This window comes from Salvelinus sp. IW2-2015, linkage group LG5, assembly GCF_002910315.2.
Source record: "Salvelinus sp. IW2-2015 linkage group LG5, ASM291031v2, whole genome shotgun sequence".
NCBI classification, from domain to species: domain Eukaryota; kingdom Metazoa; phylum Chordata; class Actinopteri; order Salmoniformes; family Salmonidae; genus Salvelinus; species Salvelinus sp. IW2-2015.
In genome coordinates this window covers 33,407,669-33,427,618 of record NC_036844.1, presented here as the reverse complement: position 1 = coordinate 33,427,618, position 19,950 = coordinate 33,407,669, and the positions used below count along the sequence as shown (strand labels likewise).

General features: G+C 44.0%; 1 protein-coding gene and 1 pseudogene across 2 annotated transcripts in view; one reads left to right on the top strand and one right to left on the bottom strand.

Moving 5' to 3' along the window:
- LOC111964387 (serine/threonine-protein kinase 26) overlaps positions 1-15,987 on the top strand; it is a 22,576-nt gene extending 6,589 nt beyond the window's left edge. The window contains exons 3-11 of one of the 2 annotated variants that reach the window (XM_070443721.1): positions 12,501-12,557; positions 12,640-12,748; positions 13,123-13,280; positions 13,622-13,807; positions 13,919-14,067; positions 14,247-14,343; positions 14,425-14,487; positions 14,579-14,712; positions 15,237-15,987. In XM_070443721.1, coding sequence (XP_070299822.1) covers positions 12,501-12,557; positions 12,640-12,748; positions 13,123-13,280; positions 13,622-13,807; positions 13,919-14,067; positions 14,247-14,343; positions 14,425-14,487; positions 14,579-14,712; positions 15,237-15,297 — 1,014 coding nt within the window. In that variant the 3' untranslated portion in view covers positions 15,298-15,987. Of the gene's footprint in view, positions 1-12,500; positions 12,558-12,639; positions 12,749-13,122; positions 13,281-13,621; positions 13,808-13,918; positions 14,068-14,246; positions 14,344-14,424; positions 14,488-14,578; positions 14,713-15,090 lie in introns of both variants that reach the window. The other variant, XM_023988280.2, reaches the window with a different exon arrangement.
- Positions 15,988-18,211: 2,224 nt separating this feature from the next.
- On the bottom strand, positions 18,212-19,539 carry LOC139027721 (uncharacterized; annotated as a pseudogene).
- Positions 19,540-19,950: the final 411 nt, after the last annotated feature.

Sequence of the window (19,950 nt, the reverse complement as noted above, 5' to 3'; positions counted from 1 at the left end):
TGGCTTCACTTGTCGCCTGCTTTGGCTTCACTTGTCGCCTGCTTTGGCTTCACTTGTCGCCTGCTTTGGCTTCACTTGTCGCCTGCTTTGGCTTCACTTGTCGCCTGCTTCGGAGTTGCAATGCCTGTGAGAAGAACTCAATCACGTGACTGGCATTGGCTAATAAGAAGTGAGATATCTAAGAGAGCCATGAGTGGTGCTTCGGAGCACAGCGATTGGCAGCTGGGAGAAGATAATTATAATTATTATATTCAGCCCAAGGGCATAACGGCCACTTTTTGATTTTATTTGTTGAGGGCATTACGGCGATGGCGGGAAATTTGATACTCATGTAGTAKCCTAAACTTATCGATGTTACATTGAGCTGGGTGTATGGAAAATGAATGACAGTCATCCAACATACTGTAGTAGAATGCCATGCTCATCAAAAAGTAAATCGTCCTCCCTAATCTTAAACAGCACCGACCGCCACACCTGTATTTCTAGAAGAGGGAGATGTGACTCACCTCTGGTTAAATACACCAGGGCCTTGAAATGTTACAATACCTGTATTTCTAGGAGAGGAAGATGTGACTCACCCCTGTATGCTTCATTTTATAGCTAGAGGACTCCTGATATCTCCAGGAGTGATACGTATCTGTTGTTCAGTACTGTCTTTTTGATAGCTAGGGCCATTTACTTTAAGTGGTGCCTGTCTTCCCAGTAGCCTACTTGGTGTTTGAACTGCTGACTGCTCATGAATTGCAGATTGTTGACATGTGAATCAAGATCAAGGGGCAGGGCAATTTGTGACTTATTTTGTTAATCAGTGGCTGTATTGGAGGGGGAGTGGTTTCTTCTCCTCTACTTCAGTCTCCCCTGGTTTCTCAGCGGCAGCTGTAAGCGGCAGTCGTGTCAGTGGCGGTCTCATCTGCAAAACTAAGKCCATCCTCAAAACAAAGATGGTTCTGCCGAGTAGTTTGAGGAAGGAACGTGAGTAAGGAACGTGAGGAAGGCGCCACACCACGCTCTCACTTGACTATCTTAGCTAGTTATTTTCTGATGACCTCATTTTGCTCTTTTGCAGCTTTGACAACTGTGTGTTTTCTATACCTGTTCACTCCTCTCCCTGTAGGCTTTACAGACGCTCCCCACCCCTTGACTGTAAACCTTCTAATTTAGTGTACTCCGCACAAAACCCATGTGGAATAAAGGGTCTCTGGCAGTGTTTGGAACTGCCGATCTGCGGTAAAGAACGCAGAGTTCATCTTGGCATATGCTGCCCTTCGGTCCATTGACTTTTTTGGCCCTGATGGAGACATGGATCACCCCAGAAAACACTGCTGCTCTCTCCATCTGACTCAGTTTTATCTCACAGTCCGAGAGCATCTGGTTGTTGCGGTGGTGGTGCATGGCTACTKATTTCTCCCTCTCACCTGTCCATCTCCTCATTTGAATTCCATACTGCCACTGTAACTTGTCTACTCAAGCTTAACATTGTCATCTCACCCACCAGTTGCCCTTGAGTTACTCAAGAAGCTTGACACCTTGATGAGCTAATTTCTTGACAACGGCTCACCGCTCTTTGTACTTAGCGACTTCAACCTCCCGATGTCTGCCTTCGACTAATTTATTTTTGAACTCACCCTTTCCCAATCCCCTCCAAATCACAAGGCAGGCAATACGCTAGAGGTTGTTCGCCTACTAATCTCACTGCAACCCCCTCCAGATATTTGATCCCTACTTTGTTTCCTTTTCTGTCTCCCTTTCCTCCAYCTCTAACRACTCAACCCCTACCCAGATGGTCATCCGCCTTCMCAATCTACTTTCTCCTCTTATGTCCTATCATCTCTCCCTTCTGCTAAATCCTAATTTCCCTCCTGTCTCCTCATTCTGCCTCTTCAACCTTACTCTCTTCCTTTTCCGCATCCTATCACTTGCACTGTCCCCTTTCCTCCCAGCCAGCTCGGCACTGTGGCAGAATGACTCATTGCAAGCTTACAGGACTGCAGGCAGCTGAGTGAAAACGGAGGGAAACAAAACTTTTTGGAAGACCTATCATCATTTCACGCCTTTCTACCTTTTCTTCCTCTGTATCAGCTTCTGAAGCCGCTTTCTACCACTCTAAATTTCAAGCTTCTGCCTCTAACCCTAGGAAATTCTGTTCTACCTCCTCCCTCCTTCTGCGGGCGACTTTGTCAACCACTTTTAAAAAGTTGATGACATCCGCTCCTCATTCACCCAGTTTGAATATTTTCTATTACCACCAAGATCTGCACTGGTCCCACTCTCACACAGAACTACTCTACACCTTGACCTCTTTCTCCCCTCGCTCTCCAGATTAATTATTGCGTCTAGTGAGGTCTGCAGCCCGACAACCTGCCCGCTCGACCCCATCCCKTCCTGCCTTCTCCAGACCATCTCAGGAGACCTTTTCCCATTCCTCATTAACTCATCCCTGACCACTGGCTGCATCCCCTCGCTCCCTTCCGGGAAACCAACTCGACACATCTGACGTCAAAAACTATAGACCTGTATCTCATTTTCTTTCCTMAWTAACTRTCTCGTTATCTCTCTCAGAACGATCTTCTTGACCCTAACCAGTCAGGTTTCAAGGCGGGTCATTCAACTGAGAATGCTCTTCTCTGTGCCGCGAAGGCTCTCCGCACCAAAGCTGACTCTCACTCCTCTGTTCTCATCCTCCTAGATCTAGTCGCTTCCTTTGACACCGTGAACCATCAGATCCTCGGCTCCACCCTCTTAGGGCTGGTTGTCTCAGGCACTGCACACTCTTGGATTGCATCCTACCTGGCAGGCTGCTTCTTCCATGTGACATGGAGAGGATCTGTGTCTGCACCATGTACTCACTACTGGTGTCCACCAGGGCTCGGTTCTAGGTCATCTGCTCTCTATACACCAAGTTACTCGGTTCCATCATATCCTCACATGGTCTCTCCTATCATTGTTGTGCCGATGACAGTCAACTACCCCCCCCCCCCCCCCCCCCCCCCCCCCCCCCCCCCCCCCCCCCCCCCCCCCCAACTGACACGCATTGCTGCGTGTCTGGCATATATCTCCGCTTGGATGTCGGCCAACCACAAGCTTAATCTCAGCAAGACAGACTTGCTCTTGTTGTTCCTCGGCCATGAGACGCTTGCGTTCAGTCTGCATGCTCAATGCTGCACATGCAACAATGTTGGTGAAAACGATCCTGTTTTTGCTTAATATAAATCCACTAATTACACTTCCTTTGTGTTTTTTACATCTGCAAACAGCAACAACAACAAAATATATTAGCAAGTTGTGCCTAAATCTTGTTAGCCAGCTAACTAGCGATTAGCATTAGACGCTATATAGCTAATAAAGGTACTGAGTCAGAGCAAAAGTAATTYGCTATACAGCCTATAATACCAGTGATGGTGTAGACCTAAATCAGCAAATCAGTTTGTGCAACAGTATCTTCTAAATCAGAAGAATACGCAAAGAATGAATGTATGTAGCCAAAGATTATAGGGTCCACTAGAAAACACTTGTCAACACTCTTCCCTGGCATTTTCATTRGTTGTCATGTCAAACAATGTATTCAAAGTGCCCACTATTATATTCTCTAACTATATAATTCGACWTATCATTCTATTTCCATGATTCCAACAGTTGCTCTAAATCGCTAGTAAAATGGTGATTGCAACATTTGGTTAYAAATAAGSCTTAGGCCTTACCCATATCATGCAACCCTGTGTGGAAATTGAAATCACTTAGGATGTACAGTACCAGTCAAAAGTTTGGACACCTACTCATTCCAGGGTTTTTATTTTTTTCTAAATTGTAGAATAATAGTGAAGACATCAAAACTATGAAATATCGCATGGAATCATGTAGTAACCAAAAAAGTGTTAAACAAATCAAAATATTTTTTATATTTGAGTAGCCACCCTCTGCCTTGACAGCTTTGCACACTCTTGGCATTCTCTCAACCAGCTTCAGGAGGTAGTCACCTGGAATGCATTTCAATTAACAGGTGTCCCTTAAGTTAATTTGTGGAATTTCTTTCCTTAATGCATTTGAGCCAATCAGTTGTGTTGTGACAAGGTAGTGGTGGTATACAGAAGATATCSCTATTTGGTAAAAGACCAAGTCCATTTTATGGCAAGAACAGCTCAAATAAGTAAAGAGAAATGAAAGTACATCAGTACTTTAAGATTTGAAGGTCAGTTAACCTGGAACATTTCAAGAACTTTGAACATTTCTTCAGGTTCAATCGCAAAAACCAAGCTCGATGATGAAACTGGCTCTCACGAGGACCGCCACAGTAAAGGAACACCCAGAGTTCATTAAAGTTACCAGCCTCAGAAATTGCAGCCCAAATAAATGCTTCAMAGTTCAAGTAACAGACACATCTCGACATCAACTGTTCAGAGGAGACTGTGTGAATCAGGCCTTCGTGGTCGAATTTCTGCAAATAAACCACTACTAAAGGACACCAATAAGAAGACTTGCTTGGGCCAAGAAACATGAGCAATGGACATTAGACTGGTGGAAATCTGTCCTTTTGGTCTGAGTCCAAATGTGAGATTTTTGGTTCCAACCGCTGTGTCTTTGWGAGACYCYGAGTAGGTGAACGGATTATCTCTGCATGTGTGGTTCCTACTGTGAAGCATGGAGGTGTGATGGTGTGGGGGTGCTTTGCTGGTGACACTGTCAGTGATTTATTTAGAATTGAAGACGCACTTAACTAGCATGGGTACCACAGCATTCTGCAGCGATACGCCATCCCATCTGGTTTGCGCTTAGCGAGACTAGCTTTTTTCCCCCAACAGGACAATGACCCAAAACACACCTTCAGGCTGTATAAGGGCTATTTGACCAAAGAGTGGTTTTGTGCTGCATCAGATGACTTGTGGATCAGACACAATCACCCGACCTCAACCTTATTGAGATGGTTTGGGATGAGTGAAGGAAAAGCAGCCAACAAGTGCTTGGCATTTGACGACACGCAGACAACACCATTCTGTATACTTCTTGCCCATCTTTGGACACTGTGTTAACAACCCTCCAGACGAGCTTCAATGCCATACAACTCTCCTTCCGTGGCCTCCAACTGCTCTTAAATACAAGTAAAACTAAATGCATGCTATTCAACTGATCGCTACCTGCCCGCCCAGCATCACTAAGCATCACTACTCTGGATGGTTCTGACTTAGAATATGTGGACAACTACAAATTCTTAGGTGGCATGTTAGACTGTAAACTCTCCTTCCAGACTCACATTAAACATCTCCATTCCAAAGTTAAATCTAGAACTGGCTTCCTATTTCACAACAAAGCATCCTTCACTCATGCTGCCAAACATACCTTCGTAAAACCATCTACCGATCCTCGCTTCGGCGATGTCATTTACAAAATAGCCTCCAATACCCTACTCAATAAATTGGATGCAGGTCTATCACAGTGCTCCGTTTTGTCACCAAAGCCCCATATACTACCCACCACTGGCGCTGTAGCTCTCGTTGGCTGGCCTCGCTTCATACTCGCGCCAAATCCACTGGTCCAGGTCATCTACAGACCCTGCTAGGTAAAGTCCCCCTTATCTCAGCTCGCTGGTCACCATAGCAGCACCCACCTGTAGCACGCGCTCACAGCATATCTCTCTGGTCCCCCAAAACCAATTCCTTTGGCCGCCTCTCCTTCCAGTTCTCTGCTGCCAATGACTGGAACGAACTACAAAAATCTCAAACTGAAACACTTATCTCCTTCACTAGCTTTAAGCACCAGCTGTCAGAGCAGCTCACAGATCACTGCACCTGTACATGCCCATCTAATATTAGCCCAAACAACTACCTCTTCCCCTACTGTATTTATTTATTTTGCTCTTTGCACCCCATTATTTCTATTTCTGCTTTGCACATTCTTCCACTGCAAATCTACCATTCCAGTGTTTTACTTCTATATTGTATTTTTTTCCACCATGGCCTTTTTTTGTCTTTACTCCCTTATCTCACCTCATTTGCTCACATTGTGTATATAGACTTATTTTTCTACTGTATTATTGACTGTATGTTTGTTTTACTCCATGTGTAACTCTTGTGGTTGTATTGTGCGAACTGCTTTGCTTAATCTTGGCCAGGTCGCAATTGTAAATGAGAACTTGTTCTCAACTTGCCTACCTCGTTAAATAAAGGTAAAATAAATGTGTGAACCCTTCAAGACTGTTGGAAAAGCATTCCAGGTGAAGCTGGTTGAGGGGGCATGTGGCAAATCAGTCAAGGCAAAGGGTGGTTACTTTGAAGAATCTCAAAGGAAAGAATAATATTTTTTGTATATTTTGGGGGTACTACATGATTCCATATGTGTATGTAATAGTTTTGATGTCTTCACTATTTTCTACAATAAAAAATAGTAAAAAAAAGTCCAAACTTGATTGGTACTGTTTATACGGAGACTGTTTGGTGCAAAAATATGGGGGTAAATGCATGTTGGAAAATAAACAAATGTTTCCCGATCTTTCAGATTAGGACAGACACTTCAGAACAAACTTCCTTTTCATAATTTTTGGGAGGGGGTTTTATCAGTTCCATGCAGGGATTCTGTGTATCTGGGCTTCGGTAGAGGGCATTGGTGAGGTGCCACAGGTATTTCTATTTGCCCGTTAAATAATAACATCCCCAAGCCACTAATTCTACGGTTTAATGGTGTTAAATAACACTGAATCAATCCAATTTATTTATGAATCCCTTCTACATCAGCTGATATAAAGTGTGTACAGAAAGCCAGCCTAAAACCCCAAACAGCAAGCAATGCAGGTGTAGAAGCACGGTGGCTAGGAAAAACTCCTAGAAGGCCAGAACCTAGGAAGAAACCTAGAGGAAACCAGGCTATGAGGGGGCCAGTCCTCTTGCTGTGGCGATTATAACAGAACATGGCCAAGATGTTAAAATGTTCATAGATGACCAGCAGGGTCATAATAATAATATCATCATAGTGGTTGTCGAGGGCGCAACTGGTCAGCATCTCAGGAGTAAATGTCCGTTGGCATTTCATAGCCGATCATTCAGAGTATCTCTACCGCTCCTGCTGTCTTAGAGTTGAAAACAGCAGGTCTGGGACAGGTTGCGTGTCTGGTGAACAGGTCAGGGTCCATAGCCGCGCAGAACATTTGAAACTGGAGCAGCAGCACGACCAGGTGGACTGGGACAGCAAGGAGTCATCAGGCCAGGTAGTCCTGAGGCATGGTCCTAGGGTTCATGTCCTCCGAGAATGAGAGAGAGAGAATTAGAGAGCATACTTAAATTACACAGGCACCGGATAAGACAGGAGAAATACTCCAGATATAACCGACTGACACTAGCCCCCGACACACAAATTGCATTTAAATACTGGAGGCTGAGACAGGAGGGTTGGAGACACTGTGACCCAGTCGCACGATACCCCCGGACAGGGCCAAACAGTCAGGATAAATCACCACCACTTTGCCAAAGCACAGCCCCTAGAGGGATATCTTCAACCACCAACTTACTATCCTGAGACATGGCTGAGTATAGCCCACGAAGATCTCCTCCCCCACGGCACAACCCAAGGGGGGGCGCCAACCAGGACAGGAAGATCACGTCAGTGACTCAACCACAAGTGACGCACCCCTCCTAGGGATGGGATGCATGGAGAGCACCAGTAAGCCAGTGACTCAGCACTTGTAATAGGGTTAGAGGCAGAGAATCCCAGTGGAGAGAGGGGAACCGGCCAGGCAGAGACAGCAAGGGCGGTTCGTTCCTCCAGCGCTTTCCGTTCACCTTCACACCCCTCGGCCAGACTACACTCAATCATGGGACCTACTGAAGAGATGAGTCTTCAATAAAGACTTAAAAGGTCGAGCCGAGTCTGCGCTCTCACATGGATGAGCAGACCATTCCATAAAAATGGAGCTCTATAGAGAAAGCCCTGCCTCCAGCTGTTTGCTTAGAAATTCACGGACAGTAAGGTGGCCTGCGTCTTGTGACCGTAGCGTACGTGTAGGTATGTATGCAGGACCAAATCGGGAAGATGGGTAGGAGCAAGCCCATGTAATGCTTTGTAGGTTAGCAGTAAAAGCTTGAAATCAGCCCTGCCTTACAGGAAACGAGTGTAGAGGGCTAGCACTGGGAATATGATAAATTTTGGGTTCTAGTCAAGATTCTAGCAGCCGTGTTTAGCCTAACTGAAGTTTATTTAGTGCTTTATCCAGTAGCCGGAAAGTAGTACATTGCAGTAGTCTGACCTAGAAGTGACAAAAGAAAGCATGGATACATTTTTCTGCATCATTTTTGGACATTTTCAATTTTCCTATGTTACGTAGATGGAAAAAAGCGGTCCTCGAAACAGTCATGATTTGTTCGTCAAAAGACGATCAGGTCCAGAGTAGTAACGACGAGGTCCTAACCGTCTGGCTCCGGGTTCCGCTAGCGGAACTCCTCCCACATTCCACTGAAAGGCAGAGCGTGAAATTCATTTTTTTTTTGAGAAATATTTAACTTTCACACATTAACAAGTCCAATACAGCAATGAAAGATACACATCTTGTGAATCCAGCCAACATGTCCGATTTTTAAAATGTTTACAGCGAAACAACCACGTATATTTATGTTAGCTCACCACCAAATCAAAAAAGGACAGACATTTTTCAGCACAGGTAGCATGCACAAAACCAACATAACTAACCAAGATCCAAAAACTAACCAAGAAACACTTCATCAGATGACAGTCCTATAACATGTTTACACAATAAATCTATGTTTGTTTGAAAAATTTGCATATTTGAGGTAAAATCAGTTTTACATGCAGCTACTATCACAGCATCCATCAAAAATGCACCGAGAGCCCAGCAGTAATTATAGAGACCAACGTGAAATACCAAATACTCGTCATAAAACATTTCTGAAAAATCGATGGTGACAGCAAATTAAAAGCACAACATCTTGTGAATCCAGCCAATATTTCCGATTTAAAAAAAAAAGTGTTTTACAGCGAAAACACACTTAGCATTATATTAGCTTACTACAAAGCCTACCACACTACCGCATCATTCATCAAGGCACGTTAGCGATGCATAGGCGTTAGCGATAGCGAATGAACCAGCAAAAGATATATATAATTTGTACTAACCTTGATAAGCTTCATCAGATGACAGTCATATCATCCGGTTATACATACACTTGTTTTGTTCGAAAATGTGCATATTAGAGCTGAAATCAGTGGTTATACATTGTGCTAACGTAGCATCTTTTTCCCAGAATGTGCGGATATTTTTCTTAAACTCACCTAGTCATAAACATGACTAAAAAACATGTTGTATAGGAATGATAGATACACTAGTTCTTAATGCATCGCCGTGTTAGATCTAAAAATAACTTTTACGACATCGCTTATTAGTTAGCGAGAGCGTGCCAAATCTGGGCGTAACTACTGTACACATGTTCGACAGATATATGAAATAGCATCATAAAATGGGTCCTACTTTTGATGATCTTCCATCAGAATGTTGTACAAGGGGTCCTTTGTCCAGAACAATCGTTGTTTGGATTTAGAATGTCCTCTTCTCCAGTCAATTAGCCCGAAAGCTAGCAAAGTGGCGCGAAGCTCTCCTTCTGAACATACGCAAGCAACACGCCTAACGTCCCGAAAAAAATTCAATAATCTAATAAACTATATTGAAAAAACATACTTTACGATGATATTGTCACTGTATCAAATAAAATCAAAGCCAGAGATATTAGTCGTCTATAACGACAGCTTTACAGAAGGCAATACCAGGTCACTTCTCGCGCGTTCCAGAAAACAGGAATTGGGGTCACGTCATGCCAAGAGCTTTTATTCGACCTCAGATGATGTTATACACTCCATTTTTCTCTCACTGCCTGTTGACACTAGTGGAGGCTATGAAGTGCATGTATACTATAAATAATCAAGGACATTTATAGGCAGCCCTAGAACAGAGCATCGATTTCAGATTTTCCACTCCTGTCAGGAAGTTTGCTGCAAAATGAGTTCTGTTTTACTCACAGATATAATTCAAACGGTTTTAGAAACTAGAGAGTTTTCTATCCAATAGTAATAATAATATGCATATTGTACGAGCAAGAATAGAGTACGAGGCCGTTTAAATTGGGCATGATTTTCCCCCAAAGTGAAAATAGCGCCCTCTGTCCTCAACAGGTTAACAGTTTTATTTGAGACGCCTGTACAACCACAATATTATTGTCAGATTCAACAGATGCTTGTTTCTTGGGACCTAGAACAAGCATCTCTGTTTGTCTGAGTTTAAAAGAGTAGACATTTGCCGCCTTCCTTATGTCTGAACACAGACTTCCAGGGGGGCAATTTTGGAGCTTCACCATGTTTCATCGAAATATACAGCTGTGTCATCCGCATAGCAGTGATAGTTTACATTGTTTCCAAATGACGTCACCAGAGGTGAAACAAATAATGGTCCTAAAACGGAGCCTTGAGAGACACTGACAAATCAACTGTAAATTTCGGAGGACAAACCATCCACAGAGACAAACTGATATCTTTCTGACAGATAAGATCTAAACCAGGCCAGAACTTGTCCATGTAGACCAATTTGGGTTTCCATTCTTCCAAAAGATGTGGTGATTTAATGGTATCAAAAGCAGCACTAAGGTCTAGGAGCACGAGGACAGATGCGAGGCTCGGTCTGACGCCATTAAAATGTAATTTACCACCTTCACAAGTGCAGTCATGCTATGATGGGGTCTAAAACCAGACTGAACGTTTCGTATACATTGTCTTCAGAAAGGCATGAGTTGCTGCGAAACAGCTTTTTCTAACATTTTTGAGAGGAATGGGGGATTCGATATAGGCCAATAGTTTTTATATTTTCTGGGTCAAGGTTTGGCTTTTTCAAGAGAGGCTTTATTACTGCCACTTTTAGTGGATAGGGAGCCGTTTGTGTTCAACATAAGGGCCAAYCACAGGAAGCAGCTCTTTCAGTAGTTTAGTTGGAATAGGGTCCAGTATGCAGCTTGAAGGTTTAGAGGCCAGGACTATTTTCATCAATGTGTCAAGAGATATAGTACTAAAAAACCTGAGTGTCTCCCTTGATCCTAGGTCCTGGCAGAGTTGTGCAGACTCAGGACWACTGAGCTTTGGAGGAATACGCAGATTTAAAGAGGAGTCCGTAATTTGCTTTCTAATGATCTTTTCGTCAAAGAAGTACATTCATTTATCACTGCCGAAGTGAAAGCCATCCTCTCTTGGGGAATGCTGCTTTTTAGTTAGCTTTGCGACAGTATCAAAAATAAATTTTGGATTGTTCTTATTTTCCTCAATTAAGTTGGAAAAATAGGATGATCGAACAGCAGTGAGTGCTCTATGATAGTACCGTGCAGTATCTTTCCAAGCTAGTCGGAAGACTTCTAGTTTGGTGAACTATTTTGTTATAGCAAAGTTGGTAGCAACATGAAAATCTGTTGCAGCTCAAGTCGACTACGAATCCCGCAATGCTTTTTCTGGGCTGACTGGCTAGCTAACGTAGCTACACACAATACCATAGTTAATATCAGCATGTGAAGTAGCTAGCTAGATAAACTGCACTAGTAATTTAGGAGTCATCTCAGAGTTCAACTTGCAGTTCGTGTCTGCCCAGAGCTTCATGTGTATATACAGTCATTGGTGCAGAGTATGTTGCTATGGCAACTGCATCCCTTTTCCCACGTTTCCCATAGACACACAGGGTTCATTGATACATGGTACTTGGAAGGAGAAACTGAGTTGAATCATTTGSTACAATGTTTAGGTTGAGCACATCTAAACAAAATATATATTTAGTCAGGTCGTAAACGGGTGGATGTGTTCGAGACAGTATGCCCATACCATCTAAGTTATTGGCTAATATGGCGATCTGGAATGCAGGTAATTGTTTTAAACGTTGTGATATGGGATACAACACTATGTCCAGTGATGAGTATCATATGGCTATGACACGTTCCTATACAATATCCTGATTTTCAGACTGATCACTTAGCGGCAGGTAGCCTAGTGGTTAGAGCGTTGGACTAGTAACCGAAAGGTTGCAAGATCGAATCCCCGAGCTGACAAGGTAAAAATCTGTCATTCTGCCCCTGAACAAGGCACTTAAACCACTGTTCCTAAGCCGTCATTGAAAATAAGAATTTGTTCTTAACTGACTTGCCTAGTTAAATAAAGGTAAAATAWAWAATATARAATGGGCATTTTTAGTTTACCAACTGATAAGCTTTCACCAAATTGACAGAAGTTTCCTGATTTTTATTTCTGGGGGTGGTTTATCCCTTTAAGTCATTTTATGTTTATTGAATAGAGAGGTAGAGATGGCGTGGGCTGGATTCAAACCCATACTGCAGCGGTACATTGTGTACCAGAGGCAACTGCCTAGACCTCTAGACCATCCTAAGCCACGTAAGACATTCTGCATGGAACAACGTGTTTACAGACGTGTATCCCCTAGAAGAGGTTGATATTAGAATGTCTAATGAGTCTCTCTCTCTGTACAGGGCAGTAAACTATGGATCATTATGGAGTACCTTGGTGGTGGCTCAGCTCTGGACCTGGTAAGAGATACAATATGTCAACATGTACAATGTATGTTGGTGGATTTGTCTACTGGGTGTGTTCACTGTGTTTTGTGTGTAGCTGCGAGCAGGGCCCTTTGATGAGTTCCAGATTGCCACCATGCTGAAGGAGATCTTGAAGGGCCTGGACTACCTCCACTCCGAGAGGAAGATCCACAGAGATATCAAAGGTGCGTGTCATCACGTCCAGCATGTAGGATATCTCGGACAGAGGCGAGCTGCAGCAGTACAGGGTTAAAGCTGCCTTGTCCGTTTTCCATATTGAAACAACAAAGACATTACTTAAAACAATGAACATGTCCCCTCCCCCCTCCATCAGACATCATTGCACGATAGAACAGCAGAATGTCCACATATTTTGACCACGATTCAGAATCGAACTGCCCAGTTTAAAAACCCATAAGATGCACCTGTGGCGAAGTTTCACCTAATCCTGGATCTCAGCTTTAATATAATCAGGTTGTCTCACCTTTTGTGCCAGTAGTGTGTTGTGTATTAATGTCAGTAATTGCTGTTGACATCATGACTGTGTGTGGTTTGGCAGCGGCCAACGTTCTTCTGTCAGAGTGTGGCGAGGTGAAACTGGCAGACTTTGGTGTGGCGGGCCAGCTGACAGACACCCAGATCAAGCGGGAGACGTTTGTGGGAACGCCCTTCTGGATGGCCCCCGAGGTCATCCAACAGTCTGCCTACGACCACAAGGTTACCAGCTTTCTGTTCTGTCTTTAGTTTCTTCCTAAATAGTGTCCTACAGATATAAATGATTCATACAGACATCGACTTGGAGACATTAACGCAGCTGTAAGCTCATAAAGGAATGATAATGCACTAAGCTAACTATTGGTTATACTATTAGGGGAAATAGATTGGGGTCATCGTGAGAGGCTGGGACTGCTTATCCAGGGGACGAGAGAAGAATGGGCTTGTGTTTAGTGGAAGACACTTAAGTTGAACTCAGTACTTTTCTACAACATAATGATGCTGCCAAATACTGCATTCTTACTCCCACATAATGACTACCTAACACACACTCCCTCCTCCAGGCTGATATCTGGTCTCTGGGCATCACTGCCATCGAGCTGGCCAAGGGTGAGCCTCCCAACTCAGACATGCACCCCATGCGGGTCCTCTTCCTCATACCAAAGAACACCCCGCCCACACTCAGCGGAGATTTCTCCAAGACCTTCAAAGATTTTATAGACTCCTGCCTCAACAAAGACCCTTCATTTGTAAGTAAAACGCCCCAGCTCCCACCCCATTTTGCGTTATTGAGTGGTATTCCATTTGGTTGTTCTTGGTAAGCCTGCCTTTAATTGTGGGCTGATTGTCCCTCTGTATAGAGGCCAACAGCTAAGGAGCTTCTGAAGCACAAGTTCATAGTGAAGAATGCCAAGAGGACGTCCTACCTCACTGAGCTGATAGACCGGTTGAAACGCTGGAAGGCCGAGGGACACAGTGATGGAGACTCCAGCTCTGATGACTCTGACTCGTGAGTAGAGAAGGCTCTAAACAATGTAGCACTGACTGACAGTTGGTAAAAATGTGATCGAAGACCCTGTCTGAACTAGAGTAAAATTAAACCTGTAGATGATCCTTCCTACTGTCTGTGTGTGTGTGTGTGTGTGTGTGTGTGTGTGTGTGTGTGTCTCTCTGTCGGTATGTTTCCAGGGAGTCCAGTAACAAGGAGAACAACTCCTCCCAGCCAGGCTGGTCCTTTACTACAGTTCGCAAGAAGAAAGACCCTAAGAAGGTGTCCAATGGAACGGTGAGTTTGCCTCTGTGGGAGGATTAGGAGGAGAATGTTGTGTGTCTATAATCTTCACCTCTGCTCTCCATTTGATGACAGGACCAAGACCTCCTGAAGAAATCTACCAGCTTGACCACACTGATTGCCCCAGTATTCACTGAGGTAGGGAAGGGTGAACTCTACATCCGCACTCTTTTTTTAAGTTGTAACGATGAGTAAATCCTCTATTGTTGTCTGTTTCCACCCCTCCTAGCTGAAGCTGCAGCGCAGGGATGGAGAGATGAAGGGAGTGATGGAGGACTTGGAGAAAAGCATCCACCTGGCTGAGGACATCTGCCCCGGAGTCACAGACAAGATGGTCAACCGCATCGTCGACAAGTTCCAGAGGTGAGTTAGGGGACGGAGCGTGATTAGGGATGGGAGGTGAGTTAGGGGACGGGAGGTGAGTTAGGGGACGGGAGGTGAGTAGGGGGACGGGAGTGAGTTAGGGGACGGGAGGTGAGTTAGGGACGAAGGTGAGTTAGGGACGGGAGTGAGTTAGGACGGGAGGTGAGTTAGGGGACGGGAGGTGAGTTAGGGGACGGGAGGTGAGTTAGGGGACGGGAGGTGAGTTAGGGGACGGGAGGTGAGTTAGGGGACAGGAGGGGTGCGGCCATTGCAGAATAGTGCCATAGACTAGGAGTGGTTGGGAGCTGTGGAGATGACATGTTATAACTTGGAGCAGGTGGCCTTCAACTGTGTTCTTCCTGTGAACTTTCCCATCAGATTGTCTGTCAGTTAGTGGCATGTGGAGGGCAGGTTTAGACGCTTGATGAGGACCACGCCTCCAGAGTGCATCATCAGCCTCTATGCCTTTTCCCATCATCCCCCATTCCTTTTCCCATCATCCTCCATGCCTCTCCTCTGATCAGCTTCCCCAGGACCAATGGATGCAGGGAAAGAGGGAGGACTCCTGCTGTGCACACTCACTGATCTTATAACCAAAAGGATATTTTTTAAATGTATATTTGTTGAAATATGTTTTGTTATGCTATTTTATTTAATCCCTTTAAAAGTAGGCTCAAGCTAGTGCCCAAAGCAGAGCCTGTTACTGTTATGGTAGTCAATAGTATTTTAGTTTTGTACTATTTTACGTCTGAGACAAAAAGAAAAACTCTAAGGTTGCAACATCAATCTTCTGCTGAGTATAAGACATAGCTACTTAAAGATATTTGAATGTATTTTTTACTGCTACTAAAAATGTTTAAGTAGCTATATTGTAGATGTTCAGTGTACTGCACTTGTTTCTGATGTCTGGCTTACCATCTTCATCATGTCACTTGTAGCATTTAGAAACCTGCTGTTTGGAGAACTGCATATCTAGTCAAACCACAGGAGTTCAGTACCTCTCTGCTGAGAGCAAGCCATGGTGTTGAGGAAAGACTCATACCAGWGAATGTCCATAGAATCAAATCTTCTGTTTGTGACAATTTGGAAAGGGGTCACTTGTTTGGGCATTGGGGAAAGATTGTATAGGAAATAGGTGGAGGACTTTGCTGCGCAAAAAATGTATCACGCCCTCTCATTCCAAAAGATACAAATCATATCTATCTTATGGGATCTTAGCTCTGTAAGGGGCAATCCTATTGGTACCTTCGGAGATCTGCTTCTGAAGGAAATATGCACTGCACACACTTTGAAGGGGGTGGAGCTTTTTCTAAATATGCTTGCTAGTTATTTCCCTGTTTCAGACTAGATCTCAAGGGAGACGGGGTACTTTTCTGTCTTAAAGACAATATACTCTCCCTCTACCAAATAATACTTGACGAGTGCTCAAGTGAAATGGCAATGTCGGTATTGTGGACGTGTAATGTTTGAAACATTGGTATGAGTCCTTGAGTACTCTCTACTGGGGAGTCGTGTATCTTTGAACAAATCCCAAATAAAGACTTTATTGGGAATTTTATCAGCCAAGCTCAAATGCATACAAAAGGGTGCCATCTTTGGTGTGGTGATGACACTGCCCCTTTTGGTGGAAGTATGCCAACTTTAACATCCAACAGTGCCTAAAACTTAAGAATTGTAGTGATATTCTCTATTTAAACTTAAGAATTGCAGTGATATTCTCTATTTAATTGTGGTCATGTATCATCAAATGCATTAAATGGTAATAATACATTTTGCCAGAGTGTTTCAAGTTTTTAAAAGCAATAAGGTATTTGATCATTGCATATTTTTATATTTCCTCAAATGACATGCAGATGGCAAAACTACGATTTTTTTGTTTTGTTTATATATTTCTGTATCTTAACTTTATAATGGAAACCGTGTTGACTTAGCTTTACAGGAAGCTGTCAAATGTATATATTGGATAGTCTTTGCTTCAATCGTTAAATTCATTTTGGTTTGGTCTTAAAAAATAAATATTTAAATTATGAATTCCTGTGTTTTATTGATGTAATACCCTTGTTAAAACCAAGTAAGTTTAATTGTTATAATTAATTGGTTTTAGATTTAAAAGGTGATCGAATTGCTCCTGAATTGTAATGTCGTTAATGCATTTCTTTTGAATAAATATTTATTTAATGTACATGTGAATAGGTTGATTTAAGTTTTGACCTATAAGGTAGTTTGTTAACCAGGTCAACTCTCCCATTGGCCACAGCTTAACAGGATGCCTGGGAAAGAGAAGTTGAAGAAAGATGGAGAGATATCAGTGTTGGTGAAGAAAACTATGAAAGAAGACTAAAAATAGAACAAAACCCATATCTGAGTTTTGAAGGGTAATAGTGATTTTATTGTATAGGAGAGTATTATTTTGTTAAAGACTTCGTAGAGACTGAAGCTACTGTCTCACATCGTGGATGTATTTGACAGCTCGAAGTTAGCCTAGCATCGTGCGAGACTTGGAGAGAATTGCTTGTGGAAGATTAAAGACTTGTTTCCATGGGATATCTGTTGCTGATAAGGAGTACTGTCTGCATTGATAGCTGTGGATCTTGAGGACACCTGCACYGAACTGCTTTCCTTCGCTGAGGAAATATCTACAAGTAATATAACCACAACAGTGGGATGCTTCGGGACTTCATGTATGTCGTTTTTGTATTTCTTTTTTTTAGCTCCAACGCGCGCCAACGGGTTTAAGCAAGCTTGCCAGTAATTTGGACGTGGGTTGTGAGAAATCATTCGTTTATTTTTATTTATTTTGATGTGGTACATGTACTATGTCTGTTTACAATAAGGATTCTTATTGGAGATGTCCTCACCTAATATCCCATGCTGTTGCATCAATGTCTTTGACATTCAACAGCTATGGTGGACAAGTCTAGTATTCACATTTGTATCTGTAGACAGTACACTTTTCCTGTGCAGCTAAGTAATTCACAAAAATAAGTCCTTTTTTCTTCCACAATCCTTGCAGTTTTTGGAACCAACGTCTATGCGGAAACTCTCAGGAATTATTCCAACAGTTTGATTCCATAACAGGCTGTTGGTGAGGTTAGACCTGTACAGGGGCTATCCAAATCCTGTGCTGAGATGGTGAGAGTCAGGGAAGCAGGGCTATTTAGCTTTCATCCCAGTACTCCTCATCCTATGTGCTGCAACATGGAATTGTTGCAAATTATACCATTTGTTCATGTCAATTCTTTTCCCCAAAATGTTATGTCTGACAGGGTTTCTTCAAGGCGTCCTTCAGTTTGGAGTGTCTTTCATGTCATCTTCAGATGTGACCACAACGTTCACAGCCTGTTAGAACAACTCACAAAAACCCTTAGATTTAATGGGTCAAGACCTCCCATTGTGGCCACATGCCCCCCCCAACTGCCAATTGGATATTATGAAGAAAAACACGTTGCCTAGGGATAACAAGGGGGTTGTTCCAATTAGAGTACTGATGCTCTGATTGGCTCATGGCAGCTTTGTAGCTGCAATGCCTTCAGGGTCGCTTAAGTTGAAGGAGTCTTCCTCGTCCAGCTGCAGACTACCAGATGAAATACACATCTGAGCCGGAGCGCACCAGATTCCCAGGCCTGGGCAGTAGTATGGGAACACAATGTTGGAGTTACTGAGGCGGAACTCTCCACTCCCTGTCCTGCTCCCAGCGCACATAAGGAGGTGGGCTGCTCAGCCATGGAGGACCAGGTAAAAGGGAGGTGTGGTGGGTGTGCAGGCACGTGTCGGGATAGGTGGGGGTAGTGACCTAAAGGGTGGAACTCTGCTGGTGGAGGGCCGGAGGACCTTCATATCAGACTGGCTCCAGGAGCACTTGGGCAGGCCTGTCTCGTTGCTGGAGTCATCACTGAAGTGGGCTGCCGTCTCTTCTCTGTCAAACTCCCTCCGACCAGCCAGAGTGGCAGCAAACAGCCCCGGAGCAATGGCCAGGCCTGGAAGCAGCGGAGGCCCGTTGTAGCGATGGTGCTGGTGCCTCAGACAGGGAGTCAACGAGGACGGGCTGGAAAAACTGGAGCAGTCGATGAAGTCGTCCAGGAGGGTGACATGCAGAGCGGGCCGGGCGGCGTAGCAGGACCGAGGGAGTGGGGCTGGAGAGTAGTCCAAGGAGAAAGAGGAGCAGCCGGACATGTAGGCCTGGGCAGAGGGGCTTGACGGGGTGCAGCTCCAGGCATGGGTAAAGCAGGACCAGCTGCTGTGTGTTGGCTATAAGTCGTCCCCTCTGATGCCCCTCAGCCACATTGCTGCTGCGGATGAAGCTCTGTCTGGGCCGGAGTTATTATATTTTTTTTAACTAGGCATGTCAGTTAACAAATTCTTATTTACAATGACGGCCTACCAAAAGGCAAAAGGCCTCCTGCGGGGATGGGGGCTGGGATTAAAAATAAAAATGTTTTAAATTAAAATATAGGACAAAACACATCACGACAAGAGAGACAACACAACACTACATAAAGAGAGACCTACGACAACAACAGCATGGCAGCAACACAACATGGTACAAACATTCTTGGGCGCAGACAACAGCACAAAGGGCCAGAAGGTAGAGACAACAATACATCACACAAAGCAGCCACAACTGTAAGTAGAGTGTCCATGATTGAATCTTTGAATAAAGATTCGCTCCAGCGACTCCTGTGGCGGGTCGGGCGCAGAGTGTGTTAACCGAGGGTGGCGAGTGCACGGTGTTTCCTCCGACACATTGGTGCGGCTGGCTTCCGGGTTGGAGGCGCGCTGTGCTAAGAAGCAGTGCGGCTTGGTTGGGTTGTGCTTCGGAGGACGCATGGCTTTCGACCTTCGTCTCTCCCGAGCCCGTACGGGAGTAGTAGCGATGAGACATAGTAATTACTAGCGATTGGATACCACGAAAATTGGGGAGAAAAGGGGATAAAATGTATTTAAAAAATATATATATATAAAAGAGATTGAGATAAAACTGTCCAGTTTGAGTGTTTGTTGCAGCTCGTTCCAGTCTCTAGCTGCAGTGAACTGAAAAGACGTGCAACCCAGGGATGTGTGTGCTTTGGGGACCTTGAACAGAATGAGACTGGGTGTTGTATGTGGAGGATGAGGGCTGCAATAGATATCTCAGATAGGGGGGAGTGAGGCCTTAGAGGGTTTTATAAATAAGCATCAACTAATTGGTCTTGCGACGGGTATACAGAGATGACCAGTTTACAGAAGAGTATAGAATGC